Here is a 21,266-nt window from a genome sequence, read left to right as displayed (position 1 = left end):
GAGCAAACACTGATTTAACAGAAGATAACCTGATGGCATTTTCTGAAGCTGTGCAACCTTCTCAAACTCGGAGTGGGAACATCGTTTGAGTTTTCACACACAACCAAAACACTGCTTAATTTGGTCAGCTTACATGCATTGTCAAGTCTGTTTTAATTAATTTAATGTCATTTCATTTGTAATTCATCAATTTCTCAAACAAGATACTCAACACATTTAAGGGGAGTTAAGGGAATTTCATTTCACAAAATTATCCTTAAAACCAGCAGATATCCTTCCAAGATTTCCCATGATGCAGTTGGGTGTATCTTTTTTTGTCTTTGACTTTCACACGATATAAAACATTAAACCCAGCCACTACTAACCATGACAAGTAGCAGATAAAACGGGTCCCGCTGAAGTCAGAAACTAACCGAACCTTTTTACATGACTTCACCGGTGGACTGCCAGTGTGGAGTACTCTACCGTCCCGCCACGCTCTGCGCTACAGCTGGAGTCAGGAGCTTTTCCTTGTGTTTTGTGCATTGTCAGGTTGGCATACACCTCTGTTGGCGCCTGGCGAGCTCCAAAATCCACTGCTGCGTAGACTACGCCACCCGTTTCCTGAAGTAGACAAACCTTGTCAAGAGACGGCACTGTAGAGGAAGTCTAGGGCCAGTTAATGCAACTTGCTTCTAAACATAAGCGCTGATGAATCACAGAGGCTGCATGTTCCCGTTTAGCACTCACCGGGGTGTCTTTATTCAGTGACTCACGCAGAGTTTTTCTATATTTGTCTATAAAGAATGACAATGTTCAGCTCAGTACACTCATTCCAAACAACATGTTTTGTCTTCCAAGACACAGATGGACTATCATCAATTTTAGGGAACTTCTTACCAGGCTGTTTACGTTTTGCCTTGACTTGGCAGAAAACCACAGTAATGACTACAGTGATAAAAACCATCAATATAATGGAGGCAATGGCCGCTAGCGACTGACCAAAACTCCAGAGTCTGGAAAGGATGAAAATACATTGCATTTCATTGAGTTTTTTTTTTTTTTTTTTTTTCTTTCACGACTACACATCAACAAAAGATGAGCAATCTGCAAGGTGAATGAATACCTGGGGCTGTCACTGCTCTCCTGCGTGGAGTCTGGAAGCTTTGTGGAGGTGGTGGAGGCTTTGGTGGTTGTTGTCAGTGAAGGCTGAAGCTGACGATCTGAAATCTCAGCAAAATGCATAAATATCAAAGAGGTTTGCAGTTTCAGCGTATCATAAATGTTTGCTATTGTTTGCAAAAAAAAATAAATCAGTAAATGTAACACAAAAATCATTTCTTTTATGAAGCTGCAATAATGCACTTTCACCCAAGTGTTTCTACACATGCTAATTAAATGTATAGCAATAAAGAACATAATATTCAGAGTGCTTACCAGACACCTCGACAAAGTAATCACTGTAGACTAGGTTTTGAGTTCCGAGCACAATACATCTGTAATAGCCGCCATCCAAAAACTGCACGTTAGATATTTTAAATTCTATCCATCCATCATTCTCAGTTACTGAAACCCTTCCACTCAGCGAATCACAGGTGTATCCTGTGCTGTCCAGCAGCTTGTAACATCCTCCTGGATAGAGTTTACAGCAGAATTTGCCATAGCTATTGTAAAATGACGGGAAGTTGAATCTCAGTAGAATGTGATCAAACTTGTTGATCCTCTCCTGACCTTTTAGATAAGGAATATCTGGAAAAGAAAGGCATCTCAAGTAGTATGACATTACAGGCATCACAGATGAGAAAATTATCAAATGTGCCCCCCCCCCATCATATATGCAGGAATAGCTGTTAACCAAAGTCAGATTGAAGTTGCACGACTTCACTGAGGAAAATTCCTAGTCTGTGAACCCTCATTGACAATGGCAGTAAACTGATTCTGATTAATCCCAAATAAGCAAAGAAACCATACCTAATAAAAGAAACAAGACAAATGGAATCTTCATCTTTCAGCAGATCGCTTAAGGCACTGATCTGTTTAAGAGGATCTGAGGCACCTCCCTGAAGGAAAGAGGAAGTTCTATATTTAATCTTAAACTGAAATGTCCATGCTTGTTTTTTTTGTATAGAGATACAGAAGCAGGAACAACTGTGTATGATATATCCTAAAATAATAACTCTGTAGAAATGTTGTAAGATATCAGTCTGTTTGTTTTAATTTCATGGAATGTTTGTTTGAGATTACATTTCATTGCTCCAGAGTTCCTGTAAAAACATCCCTAACTTTTGTAAAAGTGTTAGCACTGTCTAGAATGCGCTCATTTTAATTTAAAGTAACACCACAAACTAGTCCCACAACAAAATGCGTCCACTAATTTCTTTACAGGAAGAAAGCGATGAGTTCCCGGTGTAATGGTCTTGCGTTTATTGATTCCACTGCATTATAATGTAAAGAAAGTCAAGATTTCACAAACAAAATCTGGGCATTTATAGACACAATAAATAATGCACAGGAAAAACACACAAACTTATTTATTTGGGGTCAGCGTTCATCTTATTGCTCATCCACCAGATGAAAATTACCTTCACCACAGAAGACTAATGAGGAAGTATGTACAAATGAAAAAAACCTTTCCCAACTTTACTCACAAACTCAAATGTTAACTTGGATACTTGGTATATTTTCTTAAATATGAGATATAATCCCTTCAAATTTCTTTGATAACATCGTGCACATGGAAGCAATTGTGACATGTAAACTCAAAATTACAGACAGATGACCTTGTTGAAGTCTTTGATGCATAGCCTCTATGATTAAGGTAGAAGGAATGAGTGCAATAAATTTAATTTGCAAAAAGCTGTTGATCTAAATATACAAGGGAACTGCGCCCCCACCCACAAACACACGAAAAAAAAAAAAAAAAAATATATGGACAATTCTGTGGTGGACAAGATGCTTTATTTCACATCCAGCAGAATTGGTTATAAATTGAGGTCATCATATAGTGGTTTGTGATAATCCAGGCACACACACGCATTTCAATCCCAGTAGGTTTATAAAGTCGTCTATTCTTCTGTGAAGGTAATAACATCATAGTGGATTCCTTGTTGCTGCAGCTGCTCCAACTGTTCTGGCGTAGCTTCAGTGTAGACTGTCTGAGTTTGCGCCATGGCTGTGTCTGCTACGGCTAAAAGAAATAAAAGATTACTTGGTTTCATTTTTTGTCAGTGCTACAACTGGTGCTGAGCATATTTAGAAGAAAGAAAAGAATGAGGAAGAGGAGAAACAGAATAGTATATAAAATGAACATTATTTGTATAGCACTCTTCATGCATGAAGTGCAGCTCAAGACGCTTTACAACAAACACAGTTCCTGCACAAACTTTGGAAAAAGACAGAAAGAAAATATGAATAGGACTAGAAAATAACTTAATAATAATAATAATAGTGAAAGTAGTGAAGTCAATGGTAAATAATTAAATAAAAATAATAGAAAAGCACTCCGAGAGCGCAGACCTCCGCCAAAGCAGCTCATTCCCCTCCTAATTATATTTACACCGTCCACATGGTGATCTGGATCATCACCAAAAGGTTCTAAATTGTTCTTGGTATCTTTATACACCAGCCATGAAAAGTAAAATTAGAAGAGCATACTAAACTAAAAGTGTGGGAAACATTCTTTAAAAAAAAAACCCACTTCTCATTTAAATAGGAAAATGTAAACTCTCCACAGGCTTAGCTGATTTGTAATATTTAAGTGTGGTAAATGAAAGTTTCCTTTCAGAAAAAAGAGCACACCTGTCACAGCAGAGTGGGCAGCAGCCTCAAAAGCTTCAAGATTGACCATCTGCTGCTCCGAGCTCATGGGCAGGTACTGGATCTGTCCATCGTGGCTTACAGCAATCTGACCACATGAAGAACATGGAGTAATGAGCTGTTGTCAAAGCATAAACCTGTTGTAGCGCATTTAGATTACATCACAGCTATTGCGCGTTCTAAATAGTCAACATCCCCTCACTTGTTCTTGCAGAAAGGTGCCGTCATGTTCGTACTGGATGATCTGTCCATCCGGCATCTGAGGAGAAAAGATGAGCAGTCAGAAAAAGAATGACGGACTCAAGATGCCTCTCCACAGGTTCATTTCACTCAAACAAGAGAGCGAGAAAGACGTTTTGAACTTTAACTGCAGTTCTTGTTAATTGCCTATCTGACATTTACATGTTCGAATTAGATTAGGAGATTTCCAAGACGAGACAGGATTTACTGAAAAATATCAAACAGTATTTAAGCTCTGCTCCAGAAATAACACTTATCCGAATGAGTACAACTACATAAATTATAATAACAAATATCTAAATGGCAAAAGAATACTTTGAAAATTTGGCCCCAAAAAATATCAAACAGTTTATGAGCTGTGCTCCAAAAACACAACCGACCGACGGACACTTCTAAAATCAGTTACGATGACTTCTCCTTAGGTAAAACACTGACCTGTATGTGGTTGCCATCAGCCACCACCACATACTCCTGAGGGATCAGGTGGGGCACTCCGTCCTCTGAGATGATATACTGAACCTGAAGCAAGTGAGAAATGAGTTGAGAAGAGAGAATATGTCAAGGTCTCTCTAAAAACCCATTACTGACATTGCATTATTACACATTGATATACATCATAAGAGGGAGTGGTAGAACCTACCTGGTTGTCTCCTGTCATAAGATGTTGAACTGTCTGGCCATCTATGGTAGTAATCTGCTGGATGTATGTACCCTCCTCCTGATTTATGTACACAAAGAGTGGCTTTACAGTATAGTGTATGAAAAAGAACCTTTATGAGCGAATGATTAATATATACCTGCTCCGATAGTGCCTGCTCTTGAGCTACAATAATGTGTTCCTGTCCCAGGGCCTGCAGCTGGTCTGGAGTGATCACCGTCTGATGGGCTTTCAGTGCTGTGAGACACACAAACACAAAGTTTTACATTTCTGTACTCACTGAATTGTTGCCGCTGAAATAATCCATAAAGCCACACTTACACTGCAGTGTGACCAGGGCCTCCTCGTCACTGTTGACCATGATAGTCTGCTGCGATGTGGTGCTGTTCTTCTGGGTTGGATGGTCCTGATTATGGAGGCGCTCCATGTGAAACTTGAGATGGCCATTGCGATTAAACCTGCAATGCACAAAGCATCAGCACCTATGGTTGCTGAGTACCACTTAAAGATCTACACACAGCAGAAAAAAAGTACTGAGCATGTCAACATTTCTCAGTCAATATATTCCTAAAGATGCTATTGATATGACATTTTCACCAGATGCTGGTAGCAACGTAAGTAACCAAAACACACAGAGAGAAAGCAAAAACAAGTCTGTTTGGGAACTAAGTTCTGTGTAATACTGTGAAATGAGGCATTATGTAATCCATAGAGTTACATTTTGTTCTCATCTGACCGGACTATATTCTCCCAGAGTTCCACGGACTTGTCCAAATGTTGTGCAGCAAAACTTTAAACAGACTTGAACATGCTTTTTTTTCTCCAGCATTGGAGTCTGGCATGGTGAACTCGCATACAGGTCACTGTGGTTGAATCCATTACTTATTAATTTCTGAGAAATACCTGGTTGTGGCCGGTTTATGATGAAATAATGTTCTTTCCACTTCCTAATTTGGCCCTGACCGTGCTCATTGCAACATTCATATGTTCAGAAATCCTTCTGTCACCAATGTCATCATCATTATTTGAAACAATAATGTTGCAAAGGTCTTGACAGGGTTCTTTGCTTTCACCCATCATGAGTGAGCAACTTTTTCCACCTCCTTTTCTTTATGGGCTCAATACTTTGTTCCCGTGTCATTTCACATTATTAGACGGACTATATGCACCCACCTTTGTCCACAAAGTTTGCAAGGAAATGGTTTCTCATTGGTGTGTATCAACATGTGCCGGCGCAGGTCTTTTTTGTTCTTGGAAGCAAAACTGCAGTTTGGACATTTATGAGGGCGTAGGTTGGAATGCAGCTCCATATGTGTCTACAGTAAAACAGGATAGCAGTCGATTCAAAGCAAACACGTGTCCAGTAAAGATCAGGGAAGAGAAAAAAAAGCAGACATGACAGAAAGGATTTTAACTCACAGAAACAACTCTGAAACGCATAAAATTTATAAATAAACATAAAAGTTCTGCGCTCATACAACAACAGTTTGATGAGGACAAATCCACAAACATGGTTGAGGACCATGCAACATGTATGCAAAGCCAGTAGTTGGTAGTGTAAAGGTCAAGGCCACAGACTAAGATCGCGGCAGACCACAAATCTACTATGAAAGAGCTTTAATAAACGTAGTTTTCAAAACAAAACAAACCGAACAGTCTGACATGTTGTTGTCCATAGTGTCATCTGTACATGAACACATTGGGCTGCAATTCTAATGGGCAAGTGCAAAGTGGGCGGTGTCATAAACTTAGTTCAGTTGTTATCTTGTCTATTTAACGGTACATGCCAAGAGTAGGCAGAATTTTGCAAAAAAACAACACCACCACCGTAGCATTATCAGGCCTCCAGAATGCTGCTGTTGTGTAAATCAACAACAGAAGTTTCTCATTTTAGTCAGAAACCATTGCCATGTAAACAGCACTCAAGAGAAACTCACCTCGACCTCAGGCCAGGAGGTGGAGGTGAAATTGCAATCGTGACACTTGAAGGTGTTAGGATCCAAGTGTGCCCTCTTGTGGTTCTCCATGTGTGAGCGCCCACGGAAAGACTCCATGCATATTCGGCAGGAGAACCTCTTGCCACTCATGCTGGGAGAGCTCACAGCAGGGGGGGAGACCGGCGCTTCACTGCTCAGCTGACAGGAAAGCAAAAACAGTAAGTCGGGGGGGAACACGGAGCGTGCACAGATCTTTGTACGCAAAAAGAATTGATCACTTGCAGTTACCTCCACCTGTTGTAAAACACCGTCAGGCACTGATGACGCAAGGTAAAACTTGTCACCGTTTAGGCCCTCTGACCCGCTGACCTCTACAGTCTGACAGGGGCTGCTTTCAACATCGCTGCAAAGACATGATTTTTATGACATTTTAATCTGTTCAGCAACATCCGTTACTCACAATCATTGACAATTACATAGTGTATTATGTTACTTGTGTTTGGGGCTGTGATTCTCCTCAATGGTCTGTTCCACGACGCTGAAGTCTCCTCCACTCTCAAAGGCTTCGATGGTGACCTGGGTGAGCTCCCCGGCTTCAGAGGAGGCTTCCTCGTAGGCCTCTTGTAGCGCTGGCTCAGCACTCTCAGACACGTGGATGGTCACGACCTTTTCAGCTTGACTTGGCGATGAGGTCACCATACTCCATGCACCCTCCGCCAAAGCTTCACCCTCAGGCTGAAGCACTGCCACCTGAGGAGTGCATCGTTTGTTTTTAGTTTAATAAAGTTCGCATTGATGCCACCCGATTATGCTGATGAGCCACATCTGACCTGTAAGGCACTTCCGACCAATTCACGGGCATTGCTCATATTAAGCAGCAGGTCGAGGGCATTCTGAGCAGACAGATCGCTGGATTCAGCTGAGGACCGCATGGAAAAAATGATCAGAATTCATCCATGAAGTGACATTACGTGATCAGAAATACTGCAAAACAAATGTTTTGAACCTTGTTCGTAGATGACAGTGGTGTTTCCCAATCCATCCTGGGATATGGTGGCATTTTCCATATTCTGCATGGCTTGCAATGTTGCAGAATCCACTGTGACCTAATAGAAAGGGATGGGAATCAGGCGACTGTATACCACCTCTTAATGCTACACAATATAACATGTCACAACATTAACAGACTCACAATTGTATTCTGCAAACTTTGTGTACTGTCATGTTGTTGTTTCAGCTCCTTCACCTGCTGCAGGGTGAAGAAGGGTTTGCGTCGCCTCTGAACAGGCTCCTCGGGGTGAGCCAAACGCCACTCCTCGAACGTCTCAGGGTGGCGACACCGCACGTGCAGACGCAAGTTATTCCTGTGCTTGGTCATGAAGTGGCACATATCGCAAGAGAAAGGCTTCTCTCCTGTGGAAGACATAAGTAGCTCAGTGTTATAGGTACTGTACAGTATAGCATTTGTTAGGCGAACATAAAAGAAACCCACAACTACGCCTTATGGAAGCATTTCTGCCCCACTGACCTGTGTGTTTTATAGCCAGATGGGAAACCAGGAATTCCTCTTTAGCAGTGGAATATTTACAGAAGTCACACTTGAATGGTCGGTCGCTGGTGTGGGACAGCTGATGGTTGAGCAGCAGCTTCTTGTTGTCGCAAGTGTAGTCGCAAAATTCACACTTGAACCTGCCACAAGCACATCAAAGAGTTATTCACTGTCGACATGAAAACGTTAAACATGCCAATGTCCAACGCATTTATCAATGCTGGTTCATGAAGACAAATTCAAACATTTTTGTTGGAGCCATGACTTTTAAATGGAACTGAAATGTTTAAATACTCACTTGCTGTCTCCAAGACTCTGGATATGAGTCATTAGGTGCATTTTGAATGTGTATCGTTTCTTGAAGGACTTGCCACACTGCAAAAACAGGAAGGAAGAAGCCGTTAACTAGAATGGCACTCAGTAGAGCTCCACGCCGTTTATCACGCCTAATGCTAAATAAACACATAGAACCCTTTAACCATAATTAAGGTTACTGAACCTTTGTCCTTTAATAGAAAATCCTCAACTGGAGCTTAATGTTCAATATTGCAATATATGTGTGAATACATTGTAAGCGTGACAGATAATGTATGGAAAGTTACTGTATTGTTTGTCAGGGAAGAACACGGTAAAAAAAAAAAAAATGTCTCACGCCTTTTGAAATTTGTTGACATTTTAAAGAACATTAATACCTTGACATACGAGTGTAATTCATTCCTGGACTGAGCTCGTAACTCAAATCACTAGTAACTCAAATACATTTTTCCCATAGGACTGAGGGAAAAATGTATTTGAATCTGAAAAAATTGTTTTATAATTGAAAACAATTTAATCAGTTCTGGCTGTCTAAAAAACAATAAAAAAAAAAAAGATTCCTCGTATGTCGAGGTACCACTGTATTTGTTTTTCTGACCTTGTCACACATGTGTGGTTTCTCTGAGCTATGGGTCTTCATGTGCTGAGTAAGTCTCTTTTGCATGGGGTAAACCCTATGACACACAGGACAGAGGAACTCCAACACTTTTGGTTCCTGCAAGACATGGCAGAAAATATTCGGAACAATTTTAGCCACAGAATGAAAATGTAATAATATTGCTCTACCATGAGCGTGTTAATTAGCATTTGACCAGAATTCAGATATGAGTAATGTCTTACCAATTGCATCTTTATTTTCCTGCCAGATGGAAAAGAGGAAAAACAAGTATTTAAATGATTTTAAAAGTATTTCAAGAAAGTATTTAAAAACATGCGATTATGCTAGAAATCAATTATTGTTGTGTATTTTGAGCCGTTTATTATTAGTGGACGAGTTACTTACTTATCTTTCTTGTGGATGGCTGAATGTCGAACGACGTCCTTCTTGTAGACACTTGAGTAATCGCACTCGTCACATTTGAACGGCTTGATGCCCTCGTGATTGAACATGTGCTCCTGAAACATGGCCGGCAAAACTTAAACACTGAACAAACACACATGGAAACTGAGGGCCAACGGAGTGTTTTTGGCCCAATTTACTAACAATTTACCAAAGCAACTAACCTTGAGTGAGGACCAACGCTTGCAGCGATAGTTGCACTTGAGGCACTTAAAGAGCTCTGGGTCGTTACCCTCATGAGAGTCTACATGGAAGCGCAGATCTTCTTGAGTGAGGAAGCGTGAGCCACAGATCCAGCAGTTGTGAGGTCTGAGGAGCGGTTTGAGGGATTTATAGTACCGGCTGGGAGATGATCAAGAAAGAGAAGCAATTAGTTAAGTGATAAGACTTTGCAACACACTAATTTAAATGTCGATACTTACTTCCGATTTATATACTTCTTGTACTTCTTGCGAAGAAAATGCTTGGAGGGTCGACCACGCTTCCTCTGGAAGAGCTCCTCCTCCGGCTGTGCGTTGGATGAAGGGTCTTTGTTCTCAGAGTCTGACTGGCTAATTGCTGCCTCCACTGTTTCTCCATTGGTCACCACAGGAGGACCACTGTTTGATGTGGAGGAGCTTTCCTCCTCAGGTGCATCAGCATCCCCACTAATTCTGGGCTTCTTTGAAAGGCTCTCTGCTTCTTTAATCAAACACGTAAATAAGATAATTAAAATAAGGCCACTTAATGTGAGCTCTACTGTAAAAACAGAAAACCAAAAACCTTTGGCTCTGTAGCCTTCTCCTAAATGGCTGTACTTGCTCGGACGGCCGACCTTACGCCTCGGACGCCCTTGAGAGGAGGAAGAGATGGGAGGAGTGGGCTTATTCAGAATTGGAGTTGGCCTTCCGTCCACTGGGTTGTAGTCGCTATCCTCTGGAGACAAACATGGAAGCAGGGACAGAATGGGATTCTTGTCCAGCATTCTTATCTATTCCAATTCATCACCTCAGAAAAGAGCGCATGCATCATTCTTAACCATTTCAATAAAAAGCTTCCACACTGACCACCAGGATCATCAATGGCACCAGCGTCCACGAGGTCATCCTCCTCTTCTGCTTGTTGTGGTTCAGCCGCTTTCACGTTAGCTGCTGCCCTCTCTTCAGCTTCTCCTGTTTCTGCCCGACAACGGGCCAGCGTTTCACTTTTAGGAGGCCGTCCACGTTTACGTTTCTTTGGCATCTCCCCTGGTGACCAGATATTATACCAAAGATTACAAAAAAACAAAAAAAACCCCGACAACTTAAGGAACAGTTCACCACAAAAATAAAATACACACCTATATTTCAAGTTAAGAGTCTTGAGTAACCAGGTTATGATTTCTGTTGTGTTTTGTTTTTTCTACGTGTCGTATTTAGACTTTTGAAGACCACAATCAAAGTTGTTGGTTTTTCTTCTTCTCAAGACAAGACAGATATTTTGATATTCCACTTGATTGTTATTGGCTGATAACAGTGCAAATAAGAAGATAGTGAGTATTTCTAACTTTGAGGTGAGCTGTTCCATTAAAGTCCACGTCTTTGTTATGTATAATTAACAATCCTATTGTACCTTACCTGCAGGTTTAAAGTGTCGGTCTCTCATGTGTTTTATGAGTGTGTCTTTAGAGGCACTCTTATATGGACACAGCTTACACTTGAACTGCTGTACAATCACTACTTCCATCATATCCTCTAACTCAGTCAGGTTTGGTGGCCTGTCTCCAAAGCCTTCTTCCACTGTTGATGTCTCCATCTCCCTAACCTTCCCCGCTTCATCTTGTGCCCTGGGGTATCCTTGGGGCTCTGCTTGGCTGGGTAAACACTGTTGAGGCTCAGGGTTGACAGTGTATGTTCCGCTGCTGCTAATGTAGAGCCCATGCCGACTCTCGCTGCACTCCAAAACCTCGGTCAGGCCGCCCGAGCCTCCTGTGTCTGCCATAGAATGGCCTGATGAGGAGCCGTCATCGGCATAGACAGAGGCTTCTGGACCATTGCTGTTCTCCATGTAGCAGGAGTGTTGCGGCGGCTGCTGGGAGTGCTGTGGCCGATCGGGATCTTGGTTTTGCTCATCATCTTCATCATTGTCCCTTGTGTGAAACTGGGAACAACCCGGCTGCTCGGAGTCTGCAGCTGCAACGCACTCGCCTCTGTACTCAGCCCCGTACTGCCGACTCAGCAGGGTCCTGTGGTCTGCACTGCTGTCGATGTAACTTCGTGAATGATGTGCTTGCATGTCGTCATCCACCGCACACTCCAGATACCCGGCGCTACACTCCACCACATAATGACCTTGGCCGGTGGGGTTTGAGTCAGCCCTACTGCATTCCACATATCCAGGCAGGTCCTGGTCGCTGTTATCCCCACTGTAGTCAGCGAATCCTGACTGAGAGCGTGTCTGGTCAGGTTCCTCGCCCGAACACTCCACATAAATAGACGAGGCCTCCTCTGTCTGGTCTGGGCCGTCTGTACTGCAGTCCATGTACTGAGATGGGTGAGAGTGCTGGGGCTGGTCAGGTTGACTGTTGCAGTCCTCTGGGTAACCTGAATGGCCAGGCTGATCGTCACGCTCCAGGTTTCCCTGCAGGTCACCTTGGTCTAGGCAGGTGGACGTGGGGCCTTCGGTGAGAGTTTCTATGGCTATACGGTCAGAGAGGGCTGAAGATGACATCTGGGCTACCATCGGAGCACCTACAGCGGATGAATCCATACAAGTAGATTTACCAGTTGTCTAGCGTCACTTGAAGTGGGACTAAAATTTTATTTTTACAAAATGACATGAAGAAGATAAGTAATTTGTATGCTCTAGAAATGAAATACTACGTGACCCCTTACCAGAAAGAGTCAACATGATGTTTTAATTGTATATAAACAAATATGATGCTCTAAACAACTTTACTAAGGGATTTTACCATCATCCGGTCCTTGTAATATCAGATACTGGGTTGTTTCTGCACCTCCATCTTCTGCACTGGTCACAGCAATACAACCTAAACAAAAATAACAACAGAAGGGATCAGATATCTGTAATTTCAAGGTAAATCAATGACATTTACAAACCAAAATTTGCCCAGGCCATTATATAGCAAAAGCTGAAATGGAAATACTGTTCATGATGTCAGGGCCGATGGTGGACTCTATAATCTTGTCAACTGCAGATCCCAAGTCTGATGAAGTTGAAGCAGTAGAGTCAGAAACCATCATGGCTCCTTCAGACACAGCACTGGAGTGGACCAGCACTTGGGATGACTCAGACACCAACACTGACTGAGTCACCGTGGACACGCTGGACACGCTGGTTGACTGGGCCACTGAAGAGGAGTCTGGGAGGTGGACGGATGAAATTCTGACATCTGTACTGGAGCTAGTTTCAGGGACAAACACCTTGACAGGGAAGAAAGAAAATGATGACAGCGTAAACATTTGTAGTTTATATGCGTAACTGTTACATCAAGTTTCGTTTCCTTTATTGTGATGCTGTTTTACATCAAATGAGCACTCAAAGTCTTATCATTACAGATTTTAAAAGCCTTACTACAAGTCCCTCTGAGCTCTGTCCCACGTGGCAGTCAGACTCCGGGGCCTGTGCACGAGAGGCTGCAGCATCACTGCTATCAGCAGACATGGCCTCTGATGATTCCATTCCCATGCCACTTTCCGATGGTTCCTCCATTCCTGCAGGGCCTGCATCGCTGCTGCTCTCCACCTCATTCTCCTCTGACTCCATAACTGTAAACAAAAATGAAACATACAGCCAGGATCAGATTTAAACTCGAAGTCTTAAACGCATGCCTAACATTACTTGCCACCCTTGTTGTTTTAAGAACATAGAATTAGACTCAGGGTGTTCTGTAACAAATGTTCAAAAACCTTTGAATGTTATTGCAAACAAGTTGAAGCATATTTTCCAATAAATCGAATCTACAATGGGGATGCAAATTCTTGCTGTCAATATGACATCTTAATGCGGACCTGATTTTGGAGTATTTTCATGCAGCCCGCACTAAGATTGAGGATCCAATGACGTGATTCCCAGTTATCACTTTTATTTTAAATATGTAACTTTACTATATATTGATTCTGACAAAAAAGTTGCGTTGACTGGTGTTTAGACATGAGGTCATGGTACCTGTAACGTGTACAATATGGTGTGTTTTTTTAACAATATCTGGGATTGTTTTCCTGCACAAACAAAAATATTTCTCCTCAGCCAGTAACTAACATATATCTGCTTATATTACGCCCTTACAAATAATTCAGACGTAAATATTGATGAAATGGATGGATTGATCAACTTTGTTTGTCACTTAAGACTCTGCTTGACAAGTGATTAGTTTAGAAACTTGATGTCAAGGCAAGCTAACATTCTTCATTAGCTATTTAGCATTGTTGTTGTTGTTGTTCAGCATCTTGGTTGGTGCGTTGACGAAGCGGATATAGATACGTATCGCATTTAAACAGTGATCGTTCGAGTGGCGAACCACACAACGATACTGGATGGCAAACGTAGCACCGCTCAAACCAACACAACACAAATGTAACAACGACCAACACAACATATGTTAGCTGTTTCAAATGGGCCTGGCTGCCCTCCATCCTGCCTGCACCGGATCGCCATTTTGGACCAAGCAAAAGGCTTTTGCACTCAGGCATTCTGAAAGCTCTACTGGGGACCTCGAGGGCCTGAACGGCAGATCGCCCAAATGCTGTCCCTGAAGAAAATAAAACCATTTTCCCTCGCCAGCATTAGAATCTCCAACCTTCTTCCTTACCGTATATTCTCGCGTCGAAAGATATCCTGAAGTGTAGATGCGCTAAATTGAACACAAACTATTAACCGTTAAATGTTGCTTCTTTCTAGTCGGGCGCTACGAGACTCTCCTTTCTTCCTGTCTGCGCAACCGGATCTTATTTATTGTTTTTGTCAAAAGCTGTTTTTTGTGTTTCAAACCTTTATTAAATGTCGTATTTGAACGTTCTTTGTGGATGTGTCCGTCGATATACGATATATCGTGTTTTATGAATGAGGCTGTTGTTAAAATCGGTGGACTATTATTTTTAGAGGAAGGCGTTTTACGCAATTGGATGCGGAGTAATACGTATCCACTTGCGTCGTTCTTCCAGAAGAAGCGTCGGGGAATGGAAATTAATAGTTTTAAAACATGTGGCTTATATGTTTAGATTTTATGTTTTTTCCTGATTCTGAATTTAAAATCGCAATAATTTGGGTTGTTTGCATGATTGTGTATTCATCAAATTCGTGTAAATGTTTATCAAGTGCGTACAAGATGTATTAAGACACAGCGGTGACAACATGTACTGTAGTTCTCGCGGACATTTTATTGCAATGAAAGTTAGAACTTTAACATGAACCAATGTCATTATTTCAGTAAAGGAGACGTGCATTGTCATCCAGTGCAAATGATTGGCGTTGAAGCCATTTTCAGAAGTACGAAAAAGTAGAACACTTAAGACAAAGGAGCCTCGGGAAAAAAAAAAACATTAATTTATCGTTATAAATATCAAATAATAAAATACTGTTAATAGTCCGAGCCTGTCAGACAGAAAGAAATTATTTAGCGACTCTGAGCCAGATAGCATCTGAGTAAACGGTATTTTAATTCTGCTTATGATTTCATTTCTTTTAAATCACCAGTTCACAGATGATCTGACAGACCATCGCCAAAAATTGCAATTTGATTTCTTTGCTTCAGGGCTTTGATTTATATTTAGGCCAGTGCGATTGGAATTGGCCAATATTCTTCATCTCTAATATCCCAGAAAGTGCTTTCATTTCATTGTGTTCAAGACAATATGGGTGAAGTGGAGAAGGTTGGTTTGCTGTGGCGACCCCAGGTGGAACAAACCAATAGAGAAAGAAGAAGAAGAAGACTGTATCTCATTCTCCCTGGCCCCTGCACAGATGATATTAATGGGAACTCCCCTAATAGAGATGATTTCCAGCTCATCCCAATATTTTAACTCCTTAGTAGTCTCTGCTTGAAGAGTCGGAGCACTTGAGGAGGTCATATTTTACATATCCAACACGATCCACCTGCCTGCGAGAGTTCATACGCCAGTAGAAGCGGTCCCGACAAAAATACAAGTGACCTAAAGCAGAAACATTAAGCAAAAATCACAAAAGATAGAAATGGATTTTAGTACTCAAATGATGCAATGCTATTGTCAAATTGAATGTGTGGTGCTCAGTAGATACAAACAAACAGGCATTTTATTTATTACCTCGGTACTCGAACACATCATGAGCATCACTGGGGACACCACCAAAGGAGACATCTGTGTATTTCGGGTAACCGTTGTCGATTTTCTGGGCCTTCACATCAAGTCTGCGACAATACCAGAAATGTGTGGTAATGTGCCATTAAAGAGGGAGATAAACAGCTGGTTGTCTTATCTAATGTAGACGGCAGCAGACACACTATTTGTATATTCTGACAAATCTTTTTTTTAAACTCACCTCCAGAAGTTCTCTCCACTGAAAAGGAGCACTTTGTCTTTTCCTCTTTGCAGTGCTCCCTCCACCTTCTGAATGGTGCTAGGGAGCCCGAGCTTCTCTATGTTCCGTGGGCCCAGAACACTCTGCCCTGTGTACACCCAGAATCTGTTCCCTAGAGACAGAAAATGATCATTATAATAATTGTCTGCACTTTTTGGCGAACTTGTTTAAATGTGACCCATTATAGAGTGTATAAAGGCTTTTTACCTGAGAAGAAGTACAACTTTTTGGTCAGAAGGTCCTCAAAGGCAGAATCGATGACTGCTGGTAAAGCAGGCCACTTCTTTGTAATAGCAAATGGTCCTTTGGAACTTTCGTCATCTCCACTGGGCATCTTCCAATAACGTCTGTTCATCACGTAAAATCACACTTCAACTTTTGTCTAATTATTTAAATATTATTATCTAAATTATTTAGTCTATAAAGACAAATAGACCAATTGGGCTCACCCATCCTGAAAGAAATGAAGTTCTCCCTGAATCACAGTGATTGTGTCAAATTTAGGCAACGTGCAGACATCTCTTTTTGGATCCACTGCTTGCGTGGTGGTAGTGATGGAGGGTTTAGTGGGTTCAGGCTTAATGTAGGAGTCAGTGGTAGGGGGAGTGGGTTTAGGGGGAGTGGGATCAGGACCTGTTTTCCTTCCTGAGAAAAATATCAGAGAAATTGTTAAGCTAGAAATAAGTGATTTTTCAAGATAGCTTATAGTTTATGAATCCCTTACCATAGAGATAGTGAATGCCTTCAATGTCATCTTTATGTAGGGAGAAGTCTTCCACATATTTGTACATGGGGTACATGAGAGCATCTCGGATGCTGGAATGTTCAAGGCCAAGGGCATGTCCAAATTCATGGGCTGCCACCAAAAACAGACTGTACCCTGGAACGTATATAGTAAAAAATAATTAATCATAATGGTGAATAAGTGTTTAGAATATTTACCTGCAGTACTTTCTACCCTATTTACTTACCACTGTCAGCGCAGAAGCCCCATTTCTGGTCAGCGTCATAGCTGTCAGTGGTACTGCACCACAACTTGCCATCTCCCCTTCCTTCACTGGTGCACGAATCATAACTTTTTCCCATGAACACAAAAGGGAAGTGGCAGGGGTCTCCCTCAGAATTTCCGCCTGAAGTGGTAGCTGGTCAAAAAAAAAAGAAATCACAGTAAGAAAACAGGCCATGGTGGGCAGTATAATATTTATGCTTTCCGGTTCCTGTGACTCACCCCCATTGGGACAGAATCCATATTTACTGTCCTTGTCAAAGTTGCTTGTAGTGGCACACCAGCGATATCCATCACTGCGACCCTCTGTAGTACAGCTGTCATATTCCACCCCCAAAAAAGTAAAAGGGAAGACGCACTTGTCTCCATCAGCATTTCCTCCAAATGTAGACAGAACTGTCAGGACGAGAATTAGGGGGGCAAGAATGAGCAGGTGAAGCAACTCAGCATGCAAAAGGGAGCAAATGCTCTCGCCCTGCTGACCTGGCTGGGACTTCACTTGCAGAATACATTTTTCGACTTACGTTCGCTTGGACAGAAGCCGTATTTATTGTCTCTGCTGTAGTCAGCTGTGGTGGCGCACCATGGTAGGCTGTCTGAACGGCCATCGGTAGTGCAGACTTTGTAGGACTTGCCATTGAAAGTGAAGGGAAAGTGGCACATGGCACCATCTGCATTCCCAAAGCGAGTCTTCACAGCTGGAGAGATAAAAAAAAAATAACATCTAACAATGCAGTATACAAGGTGAACATAGGGGGGAGACAATGTCACATTAATTGTTGATGGTGGAGTTATATATTGTCTTATTACCGGGTCCTTTCCCCAAAGTCCAGTACTCATCATCATCAAAGTGGGCGTCTCCCTGCACGCCCTCACCGGGGGGGTAAGCATGTGCCAAAAGGCCATCTTTACCATCAAATGGGTATGGGTCTCCATGGTCTGAAGAGAAAATGAATTTACAGTCATCCTCTGATTTTTATGCTCGTTCGGTATAAATGCACAATTCGGCTGAGCAACATTAGCATTATTTTCGGGAAATTAAATGACAAACTCATAGCATACTGGCTTTTCCAAACGATATCATGATGTCGGCCGTTCCATCAAAGAGGCGGTCAAAAGTCAGAGGTGTCACATCACTCCAAACCTTGAAGGCTCTGGCAAAGGCATCATCAATCAGAGAGCTGTCCATGTCTGGAGAATAGTTTAAAATCCTGTGGAGAAAAGCAGAATGACTATCTGCCTTCAGACTTGTTATTCATCAAGAAAATAACAATATTCGGTTATTTATCACCATCAGAGATCATCTAATCAAGTGTGTTGCACAGCACAAGCATTATGTGGTTGCTGGCTGCACGAATAGATGGTCTCAACTCACCTATAAGTGATATCATGGTGGTCCCATTTGAGGTCTCCGGCAAATGTTTGGTAGTTGGCCACATCGGGAACCCCACAGCGAGGCTGCTTCATGGCGTCGATGGTAGGTTTATCCAGCTTCCCACTCTCCTCCAGCCCCATTTGCCTCTGCATCCTCTTCAAAGCCTTAGATGTGGACTGCATCGACTGGAAGCCACTGCGGTGTTGTTTGTCCATGTAGCCAAACTTCTTCAAGTAACTCTAGCAGGAGAACGTAAAAATATGTGGTCCCTCTATCAACCATCACATCGAAGGTTTTGATAAAAAAAAAAACTTCTATCCTCATGTCTTCTTGTATTGTAGTGCACGCGTGTGTTCTCATTAGCACTATGACTGAGATCTCTCGTCAGGTAAATTACTTCCCTGCGCAGCTTGATTGCTCACAGTTATGGGAATTTCACTCTATCAAGAAAAAATGAAGCATCTGCTACTCACGTCTGCCAGCTGTTTATCAGTCATGTTTTTGATGATGTCTCCTGGGAAGGTGACAATGACAGACTTGAGAGGAAGGCTCCATCCATCGTGAATGCTGATCCCCAAAACTAAACTCACAGCTAACGCACAAAACCTCATGATGCGCGCCTCTGTAAATGACCACAAAATGTAATGTATATATATATAAATATATATTTATTTATATATATATATATGCGCGTTGCAGTCTACGATAGCTTAGGAAAAAAATCCTCCACTGATGGTCGACTGTTTATCCTCTGGAGTTGGCTTCCCTCTCTGTTTTGACTGCTGGCTCCTGTTGTCTCCACTTTATGCCCTTGTTGGGGTTGCGGACCTTGTTTTTATGCAACATAGCCTCTTAGTCACACAACCTCACCCCCTCCTTCCACTAACCTCAACACACCCACTGCATTGGTTGAATGGGCAAGGGGAATTTCCAAAATATCCACATTTGGTTTTGCAGTGATTAATCAGCCATAGTTGTTTAGGAATACGTCAACTTTAAACGAATGGCATTTACTTAATAATATGATGGGAAATTGTCATTTTATATCCTTTCTGAAAACAAAATAAAGTTTTGCAAGCAAATAAAATAAAAGAACACACTTTAAAATGCTCTTAAAGTTATTATGAGAATTTACATAAATGACTGGGATCCTATAATTCCAGGAAATGTCCTAAATAGCCCGAGTACAGCTATATATTCCGTGTGCCCTTTTAATTGTTTTTTGACATGTTAAAAGACATTATTATGGTATTTCTATTTGAGTGCAACACATTCATCATGGGACCTAACCAGACACTTCTGTTATTTATTTCTATGCCCAAAGTAGTGATAAAGAAATGTTGGCTTCCACTATTTGTTTTCATAAATAGAAATATATTTCCTCTCTATAGTTGGAGTTGAAGTAGGTTAACACAACAGAACGTATTGAACGCGTGATGTTAGATATTTGACTGCATTTATAGAATTCTTGTATATGTCTAAATAAATATATATATATATATATATATATATATATAAGATTATCGTCTCTATGGCAACACTGTTGGTAGAGTTTTGGGAACTGCACCTGCTTTCATCATCACTGCTCATAAATGCTGATGCAAAATCACCACAATGATCCACCCATTGGCAATGACTGTTGCAATATAATATTACTTCTCTTCCGGCTGTAGAAACCTCTGATATATGAAACCTTTCGCCATCTGTTGAAGGCCAGCATCACAGAGGCATCTTTGTGTGTTGGTTTATCTATGGATTTAAGAGTAAAAACTATGTATGCTGGTTGCATGTTGATATTCTGGGGTATGTGAATATCACCAATGTGTCTCAGTCAGCTTGACTCATTATGTTTCCAGATGAATTGCTAAAGCTGCAGATGCGTGACCTTTTTCTCACTAAACACAATGCTGAAGTCCACTCTTCAGCTGCAAACAGTCTCTGCAGCATTTTCAGAAGCAGGAAACCTAATGAAGTGTCTTAAACTGTGTAAAAATACTCCACGTAAACTACACGCAATAGCCTCCACCCCAGCCATTGTGGATACAAAAATACAAGCTGCAGCTGAGACTGGTATCCTCATTAAATAGAGTTGTAAATAATTAAATGTGCATCTGCTTTCACCGACTGTCTAATGAGTCTTTTTATGGTCATGGAAATCCTGCATCTATCAGTGTCCTAATGAGAAGGTCTGACATGTTGGGCAAGTCATTGAATGAGGAAGATGTCCTTCCTCATATTTGTAAGTTCTACAGCAATTTCCTGATGTGGTTGATGCTTCACATATTTAGAGTATTTCAAGACCGTTTTAAATATTCTAAGAAATGTTATCATATCCTCTTTGTTATGTTGTTTTGTTTCATGGTATTTACCCAACACCAGAAACAGATTATTCCAATTTGGTGACAATCCAGAAAATATCCTTTGAAATTTTCATTAACATTGCAATCAATGGAGCTTCATAATTTGTTCCTCAATATCTTGGTTGATTATTGACTAATGTCCATGGAATTTGACACAGTCATGAAGGGTGGGGACTCTATCTCACCACTTAATTTAATGTGGATTGAATCCAGAATGATGTTAGAAAAAAAATACATTTTAACATTAAAAACTAAATTTATGGATTCAAAAATCGGTTAAAAATACACATCAACTCAGATTAAATTTTACTTTTCATGGTTGGTGCATAAAGAGGCCAAGAACAATTTAGAACCTTTTGGTGATGATCCAGATCACCATGTGGACAGTGTAAATCCAATCATGAGGGGAATGAGCTGCTTGGTGGAGGTCTGCGCTC

General features: G+C 41.4%; 1 protein-coding gene across 1 annotated transcript; it reads right to left on the bottom strand.

Annotated features, from left to right (window-relative positions):
* Window positions 1-432: 432 nt before the first annotated feature.
* Window positions 433-19,200, bottom strand: znf335 (zinc finger protein 335). Its single transcript, XM_068752851.1, is given in 45 exon segments — window positions 433-635; window positions 880-995; window positions 1,106-1,202; window positions 1,417-1,705; window positions 3,069-3,166; window positions 3,778-3,883; window positions 3,998-4,054; window positions 4,471-4,554; window positions 4,649-4,753; window positions 4,833-4,930; window positions 5,015-5,151; window positions 5,867-6,009; window positions 6,631-6,828; window positions 6,919-7,033; window positions 7,124-7,380; window positions 7,461-7,549; window positions 7,637-7,736; window positions 7,823-8,043; window positions 8,159-8,319; window positions 8,478-8,554; window positions 9,093-9,209; window positions 9,335-9,353; window positions 9,498-9,610; window positions 9,719-9,896; window positions 9,977-10,235; window positions 10,317-10,469; window positions 10,601-10,780; window positions 11,150-12,262; window positions 12,484-12,561; window positions 12,679-12,955; window positions 13,107-13,300; window positions 14,357-14,456; window positions 15,627-15,682; window positions 15,815-15,918; window positions 16,050-16,200; window positions 16,296-16,435; window positions 16,538-16,733; window positions 16,813-16,968; window positions 17,060-17,230; window positions 17,317-17,490; window positions 17,619-17,792; window positions 17,905-18,033; window positions 18,157-18,305; window positions 18,470-18,708; window positions 18,943-19,200. Coding segments are annotated over 45 exon segments (7,509 nt in total). The 5' UTR covers window positions 19,081-19,200.
* Window positions 19,201-21,266: the final 2,066 nt, after the last annotated feature.

The sequence above is a fragment of the Brachionichthys hirsutus genome, chromosome 2 (genome assembly GCF_040956055.1).
Source record: "Brachionichthys hirsutus isolate HB-005 chromosome 2, CSIRO-AGI_Bhir_v1, whole genome shotgun sequence".
Lineage (NCBI taxonomy): Eukaryota > Metazoa > Chordata > Actinopteri > Lophiiformes > Brachionichthyidae > Brachionichthys > Brachionichthys hirsutus.
Note: the sequence above shows the minus strand (reverse complement) of the source record. Positions and strands in the feature narration are given on the sequence as shown.